This window comes from Pavona decussata, unplaced genomic scaffold (genome assembly GCF_977016875.1).
Source record: "Pavona decussata unplaced genomic scaffold, jaPavDecu1.1 SCAFFOLD_602, whole genome shotgun sequence".
Classification (NCBI taxonomy): domain Eukaryota; kingdom Metazoa; phylum Cnidaria; class Anthozoa; order Scleractinia; family Agariciidae; genus Pavona; species Pavona decussata.
The window spans coordinates 4,930,497-4,947,049 of record NW_028145860.1 but is presented as its reverse complement, the minus strand read 5'-3'; the positions used below and the strand labels follow the sequence as shown (position 1 = coordinate 4,947,049).

Sequence of the window (16,553 nt, the reverse complement as noted above, 5' to 3'; positions counted from 1 at the left end):
AAGCCGATTAACACTAATCTCCGATTAAAAGTTAACCAAGGTTTTCATCTCACTCATTAAAAATGATTTAAAAGGCTCATTTTAAGCTAATGGTAAAGAAAAGTCTACAGCAAAACTAAGGGACAAAAATCTTTTGGACGAATCCTTACGGATAATAAAATTATTAGTAAATATACTTGAATCAAAGTTCACGTTAACCCAGGATTAGCTTAATCGGGCTTTGAACAACTGGGCCCAGGTCTGCTGGGGGAATGAACTCTGAATGTAAGAATTCTTGTACAATTTACTCTTAATTTTTTTCGGTTTCAGAATATTATAAAACTACGACTTTTTACTTCACTAACCCATCCCCCTCCACAGGGTAATGAGGAGGACAGGAAAATCAATCAATCAATCGATCGATCAATCAACCAACCCATCAACCAATCAAGCAAACAAACAATCAATCAATCAATCAATCAATCAATCAATCAATCAATCAACCAACCAACCAATCAAGCAAGCAAGCAAGCAAGCAAGCAAGCAAGCAATCAATCAATCAATCAATCAATCAATCAACAATTTTTAATAAAGGTGAAACAACTGTGTCCCTCAGATTCCAGATCAGATTGAAATTTGGAAATGTTGGTTTTTTTAGGGGAGAAAACTCAAGTACCTGGAAAAAAAACCTCTTGAGCAAGGGCGAGAACCAACAACATACTCAACCCACATATGACGCCAAGTGTGGGAATCGAACTTGGGCCACATTGTTAGAAGGCAAGTGCTTTCACCACTGCGACATCCCTGTTACATACTGGTACAGGTGCAATGGGTGTGATTCCTGTTAGGGACTTGGAATTTCCTTTGATATTTCAAATAATTATTATTATTTTGCCAATTATTATTATTATTATTTGCCAGTTGCACAAATATTATTAGGTAGGTATAAAGTTTTGGGGAACAAAACAATTAAATGTCAAATCTTTTGTTTGTTACCAAAACAAGTAGGTAAGGAATTTATTGAATGAACCAGGTATATATACACTGATGAACATGTGGCTTAAATGTTAGTACTTGAGATAACAGAAATGATCCAAGGTAAATAGAATTACTGAAAAGCTTAAAAGACAGCGTGTTTTTATAAATATGCTACTAAGAAAGCCAGATAACAGACAACTAAAGAAAATTCCTGAGGGATAGAATGGAACATGTAAAAAGCAGCTTATGATTCATAGAAATGCGATTTTAAAGATCATAACAAGACCCTATTCATTGACAGTTCTGAGGATGAAATTTAAGTACAGACAAACCTTTGCGAACAAATTCAAAGTTCCACTTATAAGCGTCAATTTGTGAGAGATTAAAAATGTAATATTCTGGCTGGTTTGGACTAGAGGTCCATTTCTTGAAAGACCCGGCAACTTACCAGGCACAAAACTAATAACCTTGCATGCAAAATGATCTTCCTAAACAGACACTCAGTATTTATTGACTTTGAAAGTTAAATTTTATAGTACTGTATTTATCATTTTGTGCCATGTTCGTAAGTTTGTGCTAAATTCAGTAACAAATGATAAACAATGGATTAGAAAAAAAACTTATTGGGCTGGTTAAGTTTATTGGGGCTTTCAAGAAAATGATTGAAATCAGTCTTGGTGTTTTCAAAAGTCTCTGTTTTCACTTGTTCATGAACAAATGCATTTTCGAAACAATACATTTTCACCCATACACATTAAAGGGAACACGTTTTTTAAAACAATGTGCTTTGAAAGTCTCCATTTTGAAACAGTTTTCTTATGTCTAAGTTTTCATCAGCATTTCATTGTTGGTGACCTACAAGTTCTTAATTTGAACAGATTAGTCTTGGTGGGGCCTGAGCGTCTGTAGCCAGCATCCTTTAGTGGTATTCACTTAAGTAGGCTGCAAATGGTGATTATTAACAGGCTCAAAACTGGTTTCAACCAGGAAGGGAGTTTTGTTATAGCCTACACTCTAAGGAGCTATACCTCAAGGTACAAAGCCGCCTATGGTAAAATGAAGTAAGATCAAAACAAGCAGTCAAAAGCTCTTCTTTGCTCTGCATACTCCTTCATCTGATTTCTTGGAAAATTTAACAATAGTGAAGACTGAACTTTTTTTTTTTTAATCCTAGAAGAGGGTTCCTCTCATTCTTCTGCCCATTCCTCTGTCATAAACTACATTGAACTTGTTGATGAACTAAAAAATAGAAAATAATAATAATAACTTCAACTTCAGAGTCTGCATGTAATTGAAAAGTGCAGTAAACAGTTGCATCATCATTTCTCAACAGGCCAGCAAAGACTAAGCAACATACCTCATTTAAGCTGTTAGCACCTTTTGTTATTGTAGACAAATAACACATCAGCATAACGTCATTACATTGCTGAAAAATGATGGAGAGAGTCAAAGTCAGGAGCTATGTCCAGAAATACATGCCAATGAGATTCATGAACTGTATGATAGACATCAAGAGGTGTCCCCTAACCTTACTTCTCACTAAAACACACATAACTCTTTCAAACATGAAGTTATATGAAAACAGCAAAAAGGCCTGTTTTATATGATGTAACCAAATTCAGAGTTAGGTGCATTTCTGGACATAAGTGGAAGTCAGGACAGGATGTAGCAAGGTCATCATTATAACTGTCATCATCACCAGAAGGAGAACAAAAGGGTGTGTGTTAAGGGCCAGACTCCGGGCAAATTGATTGTCTGTGAACATGACTTTAACATCTCAACTAACTTTTTCAATAAGAGACCATAATTATCTAAGTTAACTAACCTGCCCAGGTGCACTAGACTCCTGCCTGTTCAAATCTTAATAAAACCCCAGAAATAGAGAATTGTTTGACATGCAGAGTTTTTCTGGCCCTTTCAACTTTAGAGGGAAAAAATTGCAACTCAACAAGCAACTGAAAGCAGACTTACATTGTAGAAGTCTTCTCTAAATACATCTGTCTTCATGACTGGAAGTCTCTGAATCAAACTCAGGGCATCACGCATTATCTCGTGGTTACATGGAACTTCTCCTTTGTGGAGAATACAAAAAAATATTAACCAAGGAATTTGTCCATTATCAAGGGGTGAAAGTGACCCACAACGGCTCTAGAGCAAAAATGGACTGACATGGGCCACTTTATCGACATGACAAAAATGAACACAAATACAAGAATTATTCTACAGCAACATACCTCTAAACACAAACCAACTGCCCAAAATATTCTGACATTGAATTCCTATTTTAATATAAATGTAAATTTTTAAAAAAGCAGTTTTCTTACCATTTTTAACAGCTTTGGCATACTCTAAAATCATCTTTACCCTGGAATGAAGCATCTTGATTGCATTGTACTGAGCTAAGAGATGCTCTGATACTGTAACAAGGAATGAAAAAAGCTTATAACAAAAAAACTTTATTGGTAGTGATTAGACTTATTTTGCCAGGTATACTCAATTTCTACCGCATTCACCAGAGGTGAGGGGGAGCAAGGGAGCGAGGAGAGGAGGTAGGAAAGACTCCTTCCTTTCACACCATTGCAGGTGTAAAATGCAAATTTAGCTGCTGTTCAGTTGTGGCAAGTTGCCTCCAAATCTCATAGTATCACCACAGCAATATAAGACATTAGTTTGTAATTTGGTTAATAGGGTTTATTTAAAAAACTGAGCCAATTTTACCAGTAAGAAAAGTGTCATAGAAAATGATGCAATGGTGTTTGTCAGTTATTTTCACTCTGATGGTTGATTGACAACTAAAGGTGAGAATGGCCAGGCCAAGCCAATTTCATACCAGAATTTCCAGCTTAAACGTTGGCTCTCAGGACAATTTTGTTTAAAAGTAGCCATGAGCTTCATTTTGATTTTTGCAGACATACAAAAAGACTGGCCATACAAACCTGTAGAAGCATCAATAGTGCCAGTGTTAGACAATCTTGCCACATGATCCACTCCTATTCTTTCAGCTTCTTCTGTAGCTAAGGTATAGTGAGTCTCGACAAACAGCATGCGTGTCTGAAAGTTAAACATACAGCATCTTTGCTCGATTAAGAAAATAAATTCCAGATTTTTAAGAAGCTTAATAAACACACAGTGTTATTGACTCAGAGAGCTCAGCAATAAGGGAACTTGCCATGATACTTCCAGGAGTCTTAGTAACTTACAAAGAAAACATTTTCATTTTACACATGCACCATTTATTACACTGTATAACTTATATCATAACCTTGGAATTAGAATTGCATGGATTGTAGTGCAAAAAAATTAAAGCCTTACCGCTCCCTCGACAATGTCGATCACTGACTCATACAAACTGATTGGTAGCTGAAATAGAGAGAATTTGTTTAACTTAGCTGACCTTGCAAAAACATTGAATTATTAATAAATTAATTTGCCATCTTGTTAGGATTCAAATTGTGCTTTTGTTTAGAATAATTTCAAACAAATGTTCCTGCTTCTAAACAATAATGATTTAAAACAAGAATGTACCAGCCTAGAAAAATGACCTACACCGCAGCTCACAACAAGCCTTCCCATATCAGAACAGTGAGCAGATTCAATGGTCATCGGTTTAAATTACATTAAGGACACAGATTTTTGCTACGTCCTGTGCTTACATTCAACTAGCGCTTTTCGTGACACAAATAGAACGTGATGAACGTGATAAACATGAGCTTAAGGGCCTCATCTCCATTAACTGTGTTTCACAATAATATTATGTTGTAAAACTTTGTCAAATCTTCTTTAGCAAAAATAATGATTCTACTGTAAAGCTAGGTCACAGCTACACATTCTATAAATAAACAATCACAACAACACAAAAACAAATAACTTACATCATTTGTCTTGGCTAATGGATTGAGTTTCAGAAATAATGGACTTTCATTGATCTCACACATCTGAGGGGAAAAAAAGAAAATACCATAAGTTATAGATTTTAGAAAATGAAAACACCTTGTCAACAATAAGGGTATATTCAATTGACCCTATTTAGGAATACGAATATATACAATGATTACAAGAAATCCCTCATAAGAGGTTTTAGGAGTTACTGGAGTATGAAATGGCTCTTGCATTATCACATGTCAGTGAAAGTTTGTAGGAATGTCTAAATTTCCTAAATAAAGAAAAATCTAACTGCTATTCTGCTTATTCTTGTTTAGGAAGATGGTCAATCGAACGCAACCTAAGGCTTTCTGGTAATCCACAGAGTTGTATACAATGTAGTTTGTAGGTTTCTTAATTCTAACGATTTCAGGGGTCATAAGGGCTCAAGGCTCTGCTTTGGTGACAGGGGTATAGGGTATCACTATTTTTTCATAAATTGTTGAACTATTTATGCAAGTCAAATGTGCAACCTACTTTGAACCTAGAACATAAAAAAATATGAAGACAAAAACTGCCATTGTGCAAGTAAGAGGCACAAAAATATTAGAGAATGACTGATGGATCTGAATTGCAACTGAAGAATTTTGATGAAATGCACCTTAGCCACCAGAAAAGTACTCAAAAGTAAGACTAGTATGTGTTACTTTAAAATGAGAAAAAAGTTAACCTGTTTGTGTACTCTGATATCATTTTCAGTTGGTAAAGAACCTGTTGTATACCAACCAAGAAAATCCAGATTCTTGAACACCTGATGAACTGGGAAAAAAATGCCATTATGTAATAAGTCTAATAACATAATCTTGAGCAGATAAATATACATTGAAATTTGTTGAAAGCCACGCTTCTGTAAAAACTCCAGTGAACAAAGACAGTAAATTGTTTTCATTTTGTTCTAACCTTTGATTCTGTGGAAAAAATCCATTAATAGTGTGATCAATCATGTGAACACTACTGGGCAGGCTTTCCTGTACTGTCGTTTATTAACTATAAGCTGTACAAAGGGTGGTTCTAACTTTTCTGTGGATGAAATCCTTAAAAGAGCTACTAAAACATTATTTTCTAACCCTAACCTTATACAGCAATGCAGATGAAATCCTAAAGTGTCACCGTTCAAAAGAAAGCTACGGAGCAATACTTTGCTGTGGTGCTGTTTTTTGGTGATGTAATGGTGGTTCCAGCTTTTGAGTCTGTGGATGAAATCCTAAAGTGTGACCATTCAAATGAAAGCTAATGAGCAGTACTGTCCTGTAGTGCTGTTTATTATGCTGTACAAGGTAGTTCTAACTTTTGAGTCTGTGGATGAAATCCTAAAGCGTGACCATTCAAATGAAAGCTACTGAGCAGTACTTTCCTGCGGTGCTGTTTATTATGCTGTACAAGGTGGTTCTAACTTTTGAGTCTGTGGATGAAATCCCAAAGTGTGACCATTGAAATGAAAGCTACTGAGCAGTACTTTCCTGCGGTGCCATTTATTATGCTGTACAAGGTGGTTCTAACTATTGAGTCTGTGGATAAATCCCAAAGTGTGACCATTGAAATGAAAGCTACAGAGCAGTACTTTTTTGTGGTGCTGTTGATTATTTTTTCCCAGTGAAAATTTAGGATTTCTAAAAGCCATGGCCAATATCCAGACTTAATAAGTGTCAGCTCATAGGAGATGCCAAGGTACAGGGGATTCTTACAGGGGCACCCAATGGGAGTTTTCTCTCAGATCCTTTGAAACGCTATTTTAGGCTATCTGGAGTGCCTTTTAAAGCTCTGTAGATTCACTTAAAGCTGCGCTATAATATTTTTATCTGTTCGGTCATTCTAGGGGAACTTGAGTCTTTTCGAAATTACTTGGGCATTTTTGTCCATTTCCCAAAAAATATAGGTCTTATTTCCTTTCCGAAAATCTTAGCTGACCTTTTTTGGGTACCCGAAACGACATTTTTATCAATCCAAAAAACACCAGGCCTTAAATTTCCCATATCACGAAAGTTCGAGGCGAAAATTATTTTTAGAAAATTGTAGGGGATTAAGGGCCTTCCGAACAGATAATTTACCGAAACGATCTGTTGGGTGCCCCTGTTCTTAGGTGCAGGTTTTAATGTTTTAATCAACTTACACTGCTCCTCCTTTGTTCTGTAATATTCCATGTTAATAACAATTTGTCCATCATCAAACAGATCAAACTGCAGCTCAAAGGAATTGAAAATTTCTATGTTACGACCATCTTGAGTTCCAAGAAGAGCTCCAATCACTAAAATGCAAGGAACAATCAAATGAAACATAAAAACAACAACAACAATGATGTAAAACAAAATTTATGGAATGTAGCTGTTGTGGTTCGATTTTATCCTGGGTTTTAATTTTATTTTCCATTATTTCAAACTCATTATCATACACTACCATACCCAAGAACAATAGGAAGATAAAATGTAAACCAAGGATATGAACCACAATATAGCCATTTTCAAATTCAGACTTAACAATGGCAGCAATGCAAATTATCAAATTGAATCTTTAAATACAATGGTCGCAATCATGGACCCACCAGTTGAGTTCAACATTTTAACAATGAGGAAGTGTATATATTTTAGTGGTTTGACGGCTTGCCAGTTGAGTTTAACGTTTTAAGAATGAGGAAGATGTGTATATTTTATGTCTCTGCAGCTTGCTAGTCCAGTTTAATATTTTTAGGAGGGACTGATTAGCTGGCGAGCCAGCTCAAAAGGTTAAGGTATACCTGCCAACTCTCATGCATTATGCGGGAGTGGCACCCCTGCGGACTAAAGACATCAATCTCATGCATCGAAGACAATTTCTCATGCCTGACTCACAAATCCAGACGAGTTGTTCTAGAAAGTATCATTTCATTTCAGATTTGTTATGTATTATTTCTTTGCTCTTTATAACAATCGCAAAAGCTTTCAAATGTCTACAATCCGTTCGAATCGTAAGTGTACGGAATATCTTCCGACATTTTCGGCAACGTTCGAAACTCTTTGGAAAATCGTCAGAAATCTTCGGAGGTAGCTCGGACGTTTTCAGAAATCCCGGTCAATGACGAAACAGAAATCTCACTCATTTGACTTAGAAAAAGTTGGCATGGATAGGTTAAGGTATAACTCGAAAAGTGGCCCTGTATTCCATAGCTTAGCCAAGAAAAAAATTGATGGAACATGTCTCTACAGAACTGTTAAAGAAGTTAGGCCATTAACTGGGCAAACGAAGTACATGTTTTTAAAGACCGAGTGCACGAAATTCGTTTTTGACGTTTCCCTGCGCAGAACAGTTTGAGCGTTTGTTTTAATCTACCATTCAAGAGAATTTCAACCCGTATTAAAGTATTGAAATTCAGGGTATTTCCACATTAAACTCTCTTTACATATTTCGTACAAGAACACAAGAAAACATGCACAGATGTGTAGCAAATATAATATCATTAGAAAGAAAAATTAACCAACCTTGTGGATTCGGCTTTCCGTATTGCGCTTTTATTCTAGTATAATGTTCAGATATATTCATGATAACTAGGGGATGAAGAGCCACTGAAACACTTCCACTGGAAGCAGAACTCGCCACAACGGTGTCAGAAACATCTTTAGAAGAGGAAGGTTGAACTTCCATTGACGTCGCCATTTTGGATTAAAGATTGAGGAACCAGGCCAAAGCTCGCACACTTTGTCCCATGCCCCAACCTACTACGCAATTATATTTTCTTATTTTATTTATTTATTTATTTATTGTTGTAAACACAAAAGCGGAAATCCACTAATTGGAAGATATCCCCTATTTCAGCAGTTGTATATTAACCCTATTTCAAATGCACGCACATTTCAGAACTCGTTGGTGGAGATGAGGAAAAACATCAACTTGTCTTTTATACGAAGGGCAGAAATCTCACCTCAATTTTTCGTAGCCCTGAAAAACCAATTTCTCTTTGGAGGGGCAATTGTGTTTTTGAGAGCTAACAACAGACCAGAAATTCGGGGAATTAGATTCAGTTCTTAAAATTTTCTATTATATATTTCAGTATATATTTCCAGCCATAGAACCCGAACAGTCAAACAGCTTTAGCTTACGGAGATCTGGGAAGATTCAAGAATGAGAATATTTGTAAGTGTTTTGTTCCGTGAAATGCTCTCGTTGGGTGCCTTTGTTTATCGGAAGAAAAATGGGAAAATGGGAAATCCTAGTTTGAACTGATTAATCACCTTTTTCGTCAAAAGGGGAGAAAGCCAGAAACTAACTTCGTCAGCCTTTTTCGCGTGCATACGAAATGCTGAAAAGTCGGCCAAAACGACAGGCACTGAAACATCAATATCTTAATTTCAGTTTCAGATCAAACTATGATGACTTAGGTTGGCCTCTGAGAAGCAACGTTTTCGGTAAAAACAAGTTCATCCACGATTTATGTACTTACGTAAATTTATTTATTTGTTTGTTATTTACCGTGTTCACATTCAGTTACAAGTTGTATGTAGTAAAAAAGAATCGAAGGGGTCTTTTATTTATTTAATAATTTATTTATTTACCTATTTCTCTTTCTGTGTGTTGCGGATGTTAGTATAGGTAATGTTTTATGTGTATTCCTAACAAACTATTTAAAAGAAAGCTATTGACGTACTGAATAGCGTGCAGTCCGCTTTCCGAAAATTCTTGGTTGTATATAGTCTATGAATCAATATATGGGGACTTGCCTTGACCTTGAGAAAATAGATCAAAACAGCGCGATTTTTGATTACGCCGTTGTTTACATCATACGAGTAGAAGTCACCGTTGATAAACAAAAAAAAATATGATGATTGAAGATGCGTACAAAGCTATTCCAGCTACATTTGTTGACGCAAATCCTACCTCGTTCGGGGGAAAATCTTGAGCAAGGTTTGAAACATGATTATACCTTACAGCCTTATAGCGGCGCCGCGAGATTTGATGGTTTTGAAAGAGAAATATCTTGTTTGTTATCAAATTTGTTCTACTTAATTTAATTTTTGATGATGAAAGTTTGTAAAAAAAAAAAAAAAAAAAGCTGTTACGTACTGAATAACGTCATTAGCGTGCAGTCCGCTTTCCTGAAATTCTTGGTTGTAAATAGTCTATGAATCAATATGTGGGGACTTGCCTTGAACTTGAAAACTGAATAGATCAAAACAACGCGATTTTTGATTACGTCGCTCAGGTTTACATCATACAAGTAGAAAATCACCGTTGATAAACAAAAAATATGTGATGACTGCAAATAGCATACAAAGCTATTCCAGCTTGTTGACGCAAATCCTACCTCGTTCGGGGAAAAATCTTGAGCAACGTTTGGAACATGATTATACCTTATAGCCTTATAGCTAGCGCCGCGAGATTTGATGGTTTTGAAAGATAAATATCTTGTCTGTTATTAAATTTGTTCTACTTAATTTAATTTTTGACGATGAAAGTTTGTAAGTAAATCATTTTTGACAATTTAATCCTTCTAGAAAATGGCTCGTCAGTTTTTTACTGCGAGTTAGAAATGCTGCAAAGGTCAGCAATAAACACAGGTGCTCTTAATTTAGTTTCAGGTAAAACTTCTGCTGAACGAGATAAGCTTCGGGGGAACAAGGTTTGGGCGAAAACAAGTTTATAAATTTCTGTAACTATTTTCGTACGTCCACATAATAACGGGGTTTCCATTTGTGAGGTTGTATATAGTCCATGAATCAGGAATATAGGAAGACTTTCCTAAATTTTTGATCAAAATAGCGCGATTTTGATTACGTCGTTGTTGATATCATAAAACTAGAAAACTACTTGATAAAAATACAACAGAAAAGACGCAATGGTTGCAAATAGTAGCTATTCCTGGTTCAAAACAACATTCACTGACGCAAATTAACATCTAAATCCAACCTCGTTCGAAGAAAAAGAGAGAGGTCTGGGAACAAGATCAAGTCACGCAACGATATTTTAAGGTTTATGAAAAGAGAAATACCTTATATCTAGCTTGTTTGTTATCAAATTTATTCCTCTTAATTTAAATTTCTATCACTCAAGTTGATTAGGAAATCACATTTCAACAAACTAATCGCCTCTTTGGCCACTAGGGGTGAACGCGAAAAACCAGCTTCGTCAGCCTTTTTCATCTGCGTCAGAAACGTTACAAAGTCACCAAAAATAATGGGGGCTACAAAACATGAATATCTTTATTTAGGTAGGCTGAATAACATGTCTCCAGAGCAACGACTCTATCAAAACAAGTTTACAATCGATTTACGTAAGCATTGGCATTGAAAATTTCATTTTCTAATTAACGTGATGTATAACCCTTTCTGTTCTGAAACTAAACCCAATTATGGTATGATTTATTTTTGCGAATGACAACGATGGATCCTAAAATAAACGCACTTTGTTTTAATAAAACTGGGAGCACACCTGAGCGAAGCCAATATTCACTTGCAACACAAACAGGAACAACAAAACAGTTGAAAAGCAATTTTATCGCTCCACCTACAACAAGTTTAATGGCGACTCGTCAACCTGCAGAATGTGCCAGTTGCGGTACGACAAATTCATTGGTAAGAAATAATGTTTGTGGTTATTTTGATTTGATCAGTAAGGATGTAGCTTAAGTTCGTATTTGGTGGACACACTGATTATTTTACTATTGAATCTAGCCATCCCTTTTTCAGCTAGTCATCCATGTTTCAAGCTGGTAGATTGCCCCCCTACACTATAGATTTCATTTACAACAATTTGCATAATTTTATGAAATTACGAAGCCGAGGTATTGCTTTTAAGAATTCATCATACAACCGATCGCGAGAGTTTGTATTTCACCAAAGTAAATAGGTAGTTAAACTACGGCACGACGGAGTCATATTCTGATCTCAACTGTTTTTAATGCAATGTTTTGTATAATTGCATAAGTCTAAGTAACATTAGATTTCACGAATGTGAAATATATTATTTATATGTGAAGTGCAGATGAAAGATTTTCATAAACGAAAGAACAAGGCAGTTACGTTCGCAACTTAAACAGCTGGGGAAATAAACCCGGAAAGAACCCAAATTCGTACGGGATTTGAACCCATGACCTCTACGATAACGGTGCAGTGCTTTACCTATTGAGCTGTCAAGCACTGGTCATTTTGTGAATTCGTAATAAACCCACCGAGGAAGCAAAACAAAAAAAAAATGAATGTGAAATATTATAAAATATCTATCCATCATATAAGTGAATGACTGCCGCGGATTATGGATTTCAATGTATGAAAGACCACCGTACGAAACTTAAAGAGGCACTGTCGCGGAGATTTTGCTGTATGTTGGTTAAAACTGCTCCAATGTTTGACTAAGAACCTCTTTTCTAACATTAAATTGCTCTTACAGCACCAGGATAAAAATATGAAATGATTTCTCCGTGGAATAATAAACTATAATCAGGTTTTAGCAAATATTTAGATGGAACTTGAAAAAATTGCCCAATGATGCTCATAGTATTCTTTGTTTTGTCTTATTTTTGTTCAGATAATCAGATGCCTCAGTGACCTACACATCTTCTGCCATGAATGCGTGGTAAACTGGTTTAAGTCACGCACAACAGCTGAACGTACAGTGGCTGGGCAGCCAACTGGCCTGAGCTGTCCTTTATCCGATCACTGTGGATCACAAATCGAATTCACTATCTTGAAAGACGTTTTGTCTCAAACAAAACGAGTCCCCGTTACCGAAGAACTGAACAATCTTGCGGTAAACGATGCAGTTTGGAGAGGCTCACGCATTCAATGCCCCAGATGTCCCTACTTCTTCGTAGCTGAGTTGGAGGAAACGGATTTTGAACAACTCTTCATTCCTTGCCCCAGATGTCGTAAGGACTACTGCCTCACTTGTAAACTCCCCTTGAGCTCTCAAGGCTACTCAGACCACATCTGCCCCCCTGAAAAAAGTGTCAGCGACACCGACGCTAACCTCCAGTTACTTGAAGTACTCACTCAAGCCATCGCCGTGAGGTGTCCCAACAACCAATGCAGGGCATCTAACCGAGCGGCGGTTCTCGCTGTTAAAGAACCTGGGGACTGCAACGCAATGAGGTGTGGCACCTGTGGGAAGTTTTTCTGTTTGCTTTGCTCCAAACAGTTGGGGAGAGAAAGCCAAGAGGCACATCAGGCATTTCCTCACAGGTAAGAACTGTACTCAAGCACTCTCTCTAGCATGTTTCTTTTAAAATTCAGACAAACGTTTCTGTATGAGGTTCTTCCCCCGGGTAAACTTGGGTGGAAAACCCGGAAATTCCAGTTGGAAAATCAAAGGGTACGCATCATTCTGAAATTCTGGTCAAAGTGATGCATTTTTATTACTCCTTGTGGGATTTACAGCTGATGTTCATACATTTTGCATGTTATCCATCTTCTGTTAAGACAAGCTAAATCATTTTGTATTTATGCCGAAAATTTCCATCCGGGTGGTTTGCGTAAATGGTAAGCACCTCTTGTAACAGGGGAACAATGGGACAGCTAGCAGCCCGGTTGAGAAATATTTCACACGTACACTGGCGGAAAACCGCCAAACGAATATAGGATATAAGACTAGCTGTTAATAGATTGTAACATATCACATTTTCTCCTAGAAATGACAAAATACCAAAGGTAAAATGTTGGCTTTTCGACGACGACGAACAGGGATGCACTGAAGAAAGAGCGAAAGAAATTCGTCAACTGATTGCTGTTAAGAGCTACCTGGACTCACTACAGATGAGCGCTAACAGAAAAGCAACTCTTCTCCGTCGAAATCGTTCGATTTTAGGAGAGCTTTTTTACTGCTTGCAGTTGCCAGACGCAGTAACAGTAACGACGAAGAAAGTTGACAAATGTGTTCTTATGTAGACTGAATACAGTAATCTGCATTTCAGTAGGTCATTCCTCAGTAAAGGGTGTCTGTCTTGGACGAAGTAAAAAAGCCAGACATAAATTTAACAATTTCCTTGCGAAATTGCGCGGAATATCGCCTGATTCTTAGTCGACGAGGCTGTAGGCCGAGTTGGCAAAAATCAGAGGATATTCCACAAGATTGAGCAGGATAATTGTTTTATTATTTAACACATTGATAACAAAGCACAGTTTTATTGAAAGAAGCTGGAGACGATCTTCCGAGGTCGTAGCTTGTTTGAAGCACTCTGCCATTTTTCGATAACGAAATTACGTTTATCGCAGGACATCTTTGACCATATTTGGACAGTGTTACAATGTGCTGAATAATAAGTTTAATTGTATAGGAAATTAAGGCTTGTGTAAGTTATTGTAAGATACCGTATTTGAAATTAACTCAACTTCAAGGGAAAATGACTGAGTTTACCAAAAAGAGAACGAAAAACTTAACTTACAAGAGCAAGAAATAATTGTTTGAATGGTTAGATTAAAGGAATGTATACGTCAGGAACAATACGTATCCATTGTTGTATATTGAAATGATTCACTAGTAAGACGCGTGTTCCAGGAGAACTTATTGTATTTATTTTAAACACAATTAAGCTGGGCTTAGTTCACCTAGATCATACTAACCATGCCTCGATGAAATTTTTTAAATCATTCAGATGAAAAATGTTATTATGCTGCAGAGCAGTTTATCTTGTTGTAAGGCGGTTCTAGCTTGTAAGTTTGTTATTTGTGTAATTTATTAATTTATTTTGCATGAAAGTGTACATAAGCAACTGAAAAATAAAGTATGACTATTTACACAGAAGCTACTGAGTAGTTCTTTCTTGTGTTTCTGTTTCTTTTTCTATCTGTCTCAAAGCAATCTTTGGGTTTTTTTTCAGTTTCGAGCCAGTACGCTCTCCCAAATGAAAGTTAAGTCTGGTTTTCAAGAGGAGCACAAACACAAACGCACTTGTAACAAATAAATGCCCAAAGAAAATCCTTCTAAAAATGGCGAAATATCAAGAGCCACATATACTCTGGGCTAGCTGGGAGAAAAATCTTAGCCTTTTTGATCAGGATTGTATGGGCTATTTTGAAAGTAGGTGGCGATGGTGGAAAACGCATTCAAAAACAGCAGCCTGACTTTTTTCACACCACTGGGCAATTTTTGTGTCGAGACATACGGTTTCGAATTGATTGTGTTGAGCCTGTTTACGCTGTGAAAAAATGACTCTCTTGTGCTTACACTCGTGTGCGCGTTATTCTGCGCCCTGATTAAAACCAAGGAGGGAAACAGGATACTATGGACTTTAAAAGCGGGATACGGGAAAAAATAACAACAACAAAGTAGGATGCGGGCCAGTGTGAATTTTAGGAGAAGGATAGGGGATAACAATACCTTTGCGGGAACCGCGAGGCGCTTTCTATTTTAGGCGGGACGCGGGATAGTGTGATTTTGGAGAGAGATATATGGGTTAACAATACCTTTGCGAGAACCTTGGTGCCCTCTCTTTTTTTAGGCGGGATGCGGGCCAGTGTGAATTTTAGGAAAAGGGTAGGGGATAACAATACCTTTGCGGGAACCGAGACGCGCTCTCTATTTTAGCCGGAATGCGGGATGGTGTGATTTTGGCCGTGGGAGATATGGGTTAACAATACCTTTGCGAGAACCTTGTTGCCTTGTCTTTTTTTAGGCGGAATGCGGGCCAGTGTGAATTTTAGGAGAAGGGTAAGGGATAACAATACCTTTGCGGGAACCGAGACGCGCTCTCTTTATTTTTGCCGGAATGCGGGATGGTGTGATTTTGGCCGTGAAAGATATGGGTTAACAATACCTTTGCGAGAACCGGGTTGCCCTCTCTGTTTTTAGGCGGGATGTGGGCCAGTGTGAATTTTAGGAGAAGGGTAAGGGATAACAATACCTTTGCGGGAAACGGGACGCGCTCTCTATTTTAGGCGGGATGGTGTGAACTTTAGGAGAGGGATACGGGATAATAAACCCATGGTGGGGAGAGGGCTCAAACGCAAGGCCGAGATACTACGGGAAATGGCCATTTCAAGTCGCGGGTTAAGGGATGAACACGTCCGGAAAAATCAGAGAAGAAGTGTTGAAATCCTGGTGATTTCACTCTCCCCCTATGTAAGACCGAGCGTTTGAAGAACAGTTTTATTTTTAGCCATGTCTATAAGATGTAGATATTTTCTCATTTCCTCTTTGTTATTATATTTTTAGCCATGCCTATAAGATGTAGATAATTTTCTTATTTTCTCTTTGTTATTATTTGAATTTGTAAATATCCCGTAATTCAGCTTATGGCTGCAATGGTGTTTATAATAAAGTATCTATCTATCCTTCAATCCTCCGAGTTGACAGGAAAATACCACGAGCACGATGAACTCGCACGAGAGGGATTGTTTTAAAATAGAAACAGAAAAATGAGATTGCAATTTATTTGTTTAGCGTTTGGTTTTACGCTTCCTCTCCGCATATCATTGGTTTGGAGCTGAACCACTTAAAAACTGTTTAGCCACTGACTGAATGAATCCCTACCGACTACTGTACGGGGAGTGTGATGACGAAAATAAGTCCATTTGTTTTATATTAACACTTCTTAAGGAACATTACGAGCCTTTTGTCTATTTGGCCGCCTTTTAGATGTTAATATATTGAACAAATCTCGTGCTACCTTTTCCGCGCACCTGGTATTTTTAATATAACCGACTCAACACGTGTATAAATATTTCACTTTTTACTTTTCCCTGCTTTATGATTTTGTCAAAATTGTACCATAATTT

The 16,553-nt window shown here is 37.1% G+C and overlaps 2 protein-coding genes across 2 annotated transcripts; one reads left to right on the top strand and one right to left on the bottom strand.

The window, feature by feature from the left end:
• Positions 1 to 546: 546 nt before the first annotated feature.
• LOC146449574 (COP9 signalosome complex subunit 6-like) lies at positions 547 to 8,526 on the bottom strand. Its single transcript, XM_085101736.1, has 10 exons — positions 8,331 to 8,526; positions 6,989 to 7,123; positions 5,549 to 5,637; positions 4,830 to 4,892; positions 4,270 to 4,317; positions 3,894 to 4,008; positions 3,282 to 3,374; positions 2,929 to 3,029; positions 2,315 to 2,383; positions 547 to 2,196 (listed from the first exon to the last, which is right to left on the bottom strand). Exons 1-10 carry the CDS (start codon positions 8,503 to 8,505, stop codon positions 2,128 to 2,130), a joined length of 957 nt encoding a protein of 318 aa, XP_084957862.1. The 5' UTR covers positions 8,506 to 8,526; the 3' UTR covers positions 547 to 2,127.
• Positions 8,527 to 11,244: 2,718 nt separating this feature from the next.
• On the top strand, positions 11,245 to 14,584 carry LOC146449573 (E3 ubiquitin-protein ligase RNF216-like). The gene is made up of 3 exons (XM_085101166.1): positions 11,245 to 11,417; positions 12,370 to 13,022; positions 13,469 to 14,584. Exons 1-3 carry the CDS (start codon positions 11,364 to 11,366, stop codon positions 13,722 to 13,724), a joined length of 963 nt encoding a protein of 320 aa, XP_084957292.1. The 5' UTR covers positions 11,245 to 11,363; the 3' UTR covers positions 13,725 to 14,584.
• The last annotated feature ends 1,969 nt before the right edge of the window (positions 14,585 to 16,553 follow it).

What these genes read in the sequence shown, in the direction of transcription:
- LOC146449574 (XM_085101736.1), bottom strand. Translation starts at nt 8,505, where the DNA reads ATGGCGACGTCAATGGAAGTTCAACCTTCCTCTTCTAAAGATGTTTCT. An exon ending in CGGAAAGCCGAATCCACAAG is followed by an intron (nt 7,124 to 8,330) that starts GTTGGTTAATTT and finishes CTTGCATTTTAG; the next exon opens with TGATTGGAGCTCTTCTTGGA. An exon ending in CAGAACAAAGGAGGAGCAGT is followed by an intron (nt 5,638 to 6,988) that starts GTAAGTTGATTA and finishes TTTTTTTCCCAG; the next exon opens with TTCATCAGGTGTTCAAGAAT.
- LOC146449573 (XM_085101166.1), top strand. Translation starts at nt 11,364, where the DNA reads ATGGCGACTCGTCAACCTGCAGAATGTGCCAGTTGCGGTACGACAAAT. An exon ending in GCGGTACGACAAATTCATTG is followed by an intron (nt 11,418 to 12,369) that starts GTAAGAAATAAT and finishes ATTTTTGTTCAG; the next exon opens with ATAATCAGATGCCTCAGTGA. An exon ending in CATCAGGCATTTCCTCACAG is followed by an intron (nt 13,023 to 13,468) that starts GTAAGAACTGTA and finishes ATTTTCTCCTAG; the next exon opens with AAATGACAAAATACCAAAGG.